Here is a 6,402-nt window from a genome sequence, read left to right on the forward strand (position 1 = left end):
CCTTTCCATCAAGCCATCAACGACCATCACAAAGGTAAATAAAACGACTTACAGTTGAGTCAGTCACTGTTACCATCCCAAAAAATTACAACCACACCGAAAGTTCTACCGTCTGTTCTTTTATTTTGAAAAAAATTGACAAGTCACATCAGGTCGTGTCCTGCCCGATGTTACAAGACCCGAGGAAGCACCGCAGGAGCCGAATTGGAACTGATTTATCTCCAGGCTGACTCTGCCTTGAAGGAGAAGTCAATGTCTCTTAATCTGAATGATTTCGGCTTCACTGAATGAAGACATGTTTTTCAATGTCCAAAGGACGGCACAGAAGACGGTTTGGCTCGTCCTATGCGCTTGAACAGACATCCAAGGTCATGAACATCAACAAAGCCCTTCACAGATCCTAATTAACACCTTCCTCCTCTGTGTACATGTGGCCAAACGGAGCCTGTAGGACAGGGGTCTCAAACTCAATTGACCCGGGGGCCACTGGAGGCAGAGTCTGGGTGGGGCTGGGCCGCATAAGGATTTCCACAAGAAAAGCACAGATAAAACATTCCAATGTTGTCAAAATCTTTATTTTTAACACACAAAAAATGAATAAATGGAAAAATGAATAAAAAATAAATTAACCAGCAAAAACTAAATAAAATAATTATAATGATCATAAGGCAGATACAGATGACTGAAAAAACACAGGAAAACTAATTATTATAATAAACTTTCAAATGGCTGTCTTCACAGTTCTTTAACCTTTAACTTTCTTAACATAAATAAAATATTGAACATGAACTGTCCTAAAAATGGCTTCTCTTGCCTACTTGTTCAGCTCCACACACAAGTTTCATTCATATCAATCATGCGGGCCGCACTAACATTAATCTTTCATATCAACGCGGGCCGCAAAATATTATTTCGGGGGCCGCATTTGGCCCGCGGGCCGCGAGCTTGAGACCCCTACTGTAGGAGCTCCCGCAAGCCAGTCCAAGCCCAAATATATGGAAATGGACATTTACTAACATTGCAACTTTGACTACATTTTCAGCATTGACAGCATTTAAAATTTACAACAGAAGACCAATTTCTATTACCAGATTTCTGTGTAAAAATGTTTAACAATGGGGAAAATAGTAAAATAATAGAAATAAGGTGTTCTTGACTTTTTTTTAATTTCCCAACCTTCATATTATCCTAAATAAAATACAGATATTCAATTAAATTGATTGCAGCACTAAAGATGTTTACTATGCACTGACTGATAAGCTCCCACTATACAAGTTTACAGCATCAGTGGGTGTCTAATAACCGTAAGCATTATCGCACTGGCATTATAAGTCATTTCCATTTTAGTTTAATCACCCAGGGCAAATATTCCCTTAGTTTAAAGGGAAAGACCAGGGCAACTTTGTTCTTTGTGGAGCACGGGAGAGAAAAGAAAGACAATAAGAGACCTAAAGATGGAGAGACTTTAGGGATGCATTCAGAAACACACTGACACCCTTGCAGGGTGGGTGTGTTCGGACAGACAGATTGCACAGCCAGCTCTGAGGCACTACGGCACGCAAAGGCACTCAGTCTTTAGTGCACTCTGATTAATCCAAAAACAAATTTGAGCAATATGACTTTCCAAATGTGAGCTCGAAGCATATCTCTAAACGTCAGTGGCGGACCGTAGATTTCATCGCTAGGCCTTCAGTAATGCTACGTCTCAATCAACCCAGACTGAAAAACTGTGTGGTGTGATTTACTACAAGTCCACTAGAGGGTACCATTCGCCAGGAAATAACTGACCCACCTTTCTTAATGCTGTCCATTTTTTCTTGAAAAGTCCGTCGAGAAAATGGCTTTAACAATAAATCTCCAACCAAATACATTTCTTCTCCTTCAGCCATTGTGGGTTGACAAAACTGCTATAAAATCAACACAATATATTTGCTTATGCAGCTCGCTACCGATAGTGTGCTAGCTCTGGCCAGTATGCTCTTCATTAGTGGCTGGTGATACTATGATTGGCAATCATGTGACTCTCTTCTTTCATCAGAAAAAAAGAGTTAATTCCTAGGTTATATGAGTCTGGAGTTATCTGACATTGAAATGGGGGCAGCTGTACAAAAGGCAAACGCTGCTCCCTCATGGAAGGGAAAACATTGCTGGAGGTCTGACCAGTGCTTTATCGGAACCCCCGCCCACTTCCCCCCCCCCCCCCCCCCCCCCCCCCCCCCCCCCCCCCCAAAAAAAAAAACCTGAACAAATTCGGGAATGGCAGTCCTCGTCATATTTTCAATTCCCGAATAAATTCGGGAATAGTAGTGAATGAGTTAATGGTGACAACTTTGAAGCGGTTCTGACAGCAGAAGTTCAAACTCCCAATTCTGTATCGGCAGCATGAGAGAAATCATCAGTGGAATTATCTTAGAATAATTACTATAGATTCAATTTCTGATCTGAAACATGACCTGATTGTACCTCTTTGTTAATTGTGTGCGTGCGTCTCACTGTATCTCAGCTAGCTAATTGGATGTTCACAAATGATGTGACCTCATTTCCACAACACAGACTTTCTCTCTACAATGGCTCCCTGAAGAAGCCCCAATTCATTGTTGACATTTTTTGTGTTCCTTGTTTCCTCATGATGGCCACTGAATTACTTTTTGTAGGGAAGAAACCTGGCACTTTTGTGTTGAAAGTGGGAAGGCACAATCAAAATCGTCCAAATCAACTATGATGGAATTAGGAAAATGAAGAGGAGGCTAAAGGCATAAAATTGTTTAAGCCAGGGGTGTCAAAGTAATTTTTTGCCGCGGGCCACATTGTAGTTATGGTTTCCTCTCGAGGGCCGTTATAAATTTGGGGAACCCATTAGAATGTTTAAATCCCTTCAAATATTACATATAGAGCACACAGCAAATTAATGAATAACTGTTTTTCAAGTCTGAAGTCAAGAATAATGACTTTTATTGTGGTTGACATCCAAAAATATGACATTTTGGCTCAGATTTTAGCAATCATCATGGAATTTAACAAGTTTGATTTGCTTTCGCGGGCCGAAAAAAATGATGTGGCGGGCCGGATTTGGCCCGCGGGCCTTGACTTTGACACCTGTGGTTTAAGCCTTAGGTGAGAAATATCCTTTGTAGGCGGCACCCATAAAAGAAAGTCCTGTTGTATTGGATTGTTTTGCTAAAATTGCAAAATAGTAATAGATAATCAATGTGTCTAACCAAAGACTTAAGAGATGGACATTCAAGGACCCGATCCGTGGACAAATCAAGGAGGAACTTTATTAGGAAAAAAAATCAAAACACAATTAAGCGAAACTTTCTCTAAGATCCACCACTGGGGTTATGTTCACACCTTTTGTTCTGTTACATGTCAAATTCACACTACAATTGCCTAGTATCAACTCCATCTATATATTGGATTCAGGCCTGGGTTCCTTTGGCTTCCCCACTGACCCTCAAAAGTGAAGTCCAAGATGGCGGCCGAGTAGCATTTTCAGAGCCCTGCTTTGTTCAGCGGAAAGGTTGGTGCTGTTGGGACAGTCTGCGGCTGGATGGATGGATGCATGGCTTAAGGATCGTCAGCTCAGAACGCTTATGCATATGTGAAAATGTCGCGGCTTGGAATTGAAGCGGATTTACATGGGGACAGGTGATGTGAGACAATCTCTTTTCATCAATGGATGCTTCAGCTTTGTGTTTTCTTTTTACATTTAGCTTGTAGCAGACATTCACATTCCACCATGACGTCCCTTATCCACTGGTGAAAAGAACGCTTTGATCCTCTGCTCTTTCATCGAGAACTTCATACAACAAAGAGGGTGCAGAAAGTGCTTAAGATTCAATGACTGTGTCTTTTTGTTATGTTATTTTGTTCTTTTGACTTCAAAATGGCGCTGCGAGAGTGGTTTTCCAGTAACTCCTGTCTTTTGTTTTTCTACTTCTTCCCTTCCTTTCTTTTTCCTTCCACAACTTTGCTAATGTGAAGTGTAAATTTCTCCACTGCGAGACTATTAAAGACTAATCCAATCCAATCCGAAACAAAGATGGCTCATCTTGAATCTACTGTCAACCACCGGGTGCCATCACCTCAATCTGATGACATCGGTCTACTCTTGCAGTCAGTGGCAGCCTTCTCAGGTTACCTCCAGCAAGCACTCAAAGTACTTGACAGCCCGCTGCATCAGACTGCAGCAGCACTTGCAGGCTGAAAACTGCACACGGGAAAACAACGCTGGCTCCAGAGCTGAAATTAGAACGTTTTATTCTTGGTTTGAATATTATACTCAGAAAATTGTTGGTTGTTGACTGCTATAGCTAGATGCGTTCTTAAACCTCATTGATAAGACCGAGCAAGAGAAAATTATATTTTTAATGTGATAAAGCTTGTAAAAAAATAAAAATAAAATGAACGCTCCCACGTGTGGCTGCCGCTGCTCACACGCAGAAAAATAACCTGTGACTGTAAAGTGTCCTTGAGAATTTTGGAAGGTGTTTATAACTGAAATGTATTATTATTATTATTATTATTATTATTATTATTATTATTATTAAATTATTCATCTCGAAGGAAATTTGCAACGCTAACTTGCACTGAAGCAATAACATTTAAGTAGAGAAGCTGCCATGGCCAGTCGCTGCATGGTTGAGAACTCCCTGGATGACATCATGAAGTTGTTAAACATGTGGTTACCAGGGAGAAAAGAAGAGCTCAAATTCCCACCTAGAACCAACTCCCCTCTTAAACAAAATTCTGTGGCAAACATATTTTTGGGTTTCCTATCCCTTAAATGCAGTGGAAGGACAGTAAGTGATCCGCCTCATGAAAACACATTCACAGAAGGTCAAAAGCAGACGATGTCAAAAGCACGCATGGCAATTTTCCATACGACAGGAAAGACATTTCTAGTAGTAGGTAATATTTACTGAAGAGAAGAATGGCTTTTTTAATAGACGTCTGGTGTAATACGGTGCCAATTTTTCGGCAGACAAAAGAAGGCTGCCTCGAGGAGTCTGACGCGCGTTTCCTTTCCAGCCTTTTCCGCAACAATCCACCTGCCCGCACACTCCCATCGTCCAGGCCGGTCACACTCACCCAGAACACCGGAGCCGGAGCTTTGCGGGGGGTTAGCGGCCATCTCCGGCCTCTCCACGTCGGTTCGTTGTCGGTGGCGGGCGCTCTCGGATCCGTCGCCAGACGGCGTGCCACCGCCGGTGGCGGCCGCCACCGAGGCTGCGGCGCCTTGCGTCCCCCCGTCGGGCATGCTCTCTATCGGCGAGGAGCGACGCCTGCTAAAGAGGTTGTTCTGACGCTCGAGCGGGGCTGTCTCATCTCAGGATGATGGCAGAGCATGGGAACGGCGCGGTAGCGGAGATAAGCTGTTCAAAGAGTGTGAAAGTGACGTGAAGGTTGTATTTGATGATACAGCCGAGGAGCTGGAGAATAGGATGGGATGCGTGGTGAGGTGGAGAGCAACCCGACTGTGACTACAGGGGCGGGACAAAAGGAAGGGGGGAGGGGACAAGAGAGCAAGGGAGTCGGGCCACACATACCTTGAGGACAATTCACCACATTAGGAGTGCTGAAAATTGCCATGATTGTCCAACGAGAAAACAAAGCACAGGCGCAAATGTAGTTATTGATTACATTGGCGGGCCGTGCATGTCTCGCCTAGGCCTTCAGTAGTGCTATGTCTGAATCAATCAGCTGGGAGTGTGGTGTGATATTACTACACGCCCACTAGAGGGTGCCATTGGCCAGGCAATAACTTTTGACTTGAAGAAACCGTCATTAAACTGTTCGAATTTTTACGATGAACATGTGGATTCATGATAACCACATACAATTGCAATATTTTTTTTACACAACTGATGAACATCTTCCATTATATCTGCTCCTGTTGTGTTTATTATTTTGCTTTGTGTTGACTATTATCGTTTTCTTGAAAAGTCTGTCTACAAAATGGCTTTTAACAGTATCCCTCTAACAAACAACTATATATATATATATATATATATATATATATATATATATATATATATATATATATATATATATATATATATATATATATACAAGGACACAATGATATTTATCCACTGCTGAATAACAGCTGTTGAATAAGAGCTGTCCTCCTCTTTACAAACAAAGGATCTTCGGCCATGTATGAACTTGATACTTCGTTTTATAGTGCAACTATGCACGCAAGCTCTGACCTTTGTGTGGCTTGTGGCATTGTTTTTACTTTTTATGCCTTGTGAGCAAATTCTGTTTTCCGTACTCTTTCACTTTTTTGAAACTAGTGAACATGTGTATTGTGGTCTGATTTTATGGCATGGTGAGCACTTTTGTATTAACATGAAACAACAATGACAGACAATCGTACAAAACAAAGAACTATATGTA

The 6,402-nt window shown here is 41.8% G+C and overlaps 1 protein-coding gene across 1 annotated transcript in view; it reads right to left on the reverse strand.

Annotated features, from left to right (window-relative positions):
• The window catches only part of ano8b (anoctamin 8b), a 42,919-nt gene extending 37,458 nt beyond the window's left edge, over positions 1-5,461 (reverse strand). Inside the window, exon 1 of the mRNA XM_089001421.1 lies at positions 5,092-5,461. Coding sequence (XP_088857547.1) covers positions 5,092-5,260 — 169 coding nt within the window. The 5' untranslated portion in view covers positions 5,261-5,461. The remainder of the gene's footprint in view (positions 1-5,091) is intronic.
• Positions 5,462-6,402: the final 941 nt, after the last annotated feature.

Source organism: Hippocampus bargibanti, linkage group LG07 (genome assembly GCF_051943395.1).
Source record: "Hippocampus bargibanti isolate YZ-2025 linkage group LG07, ASM5194339v1, whole genome shotgun sequence".
Classification (NCBI taxonomy): Eukaryota; Metazoa; Chordata; class Actinopteri; order Syngnathiformes; family Syngnathidae; genus Hippocampus; species Hippocampus bargibanti.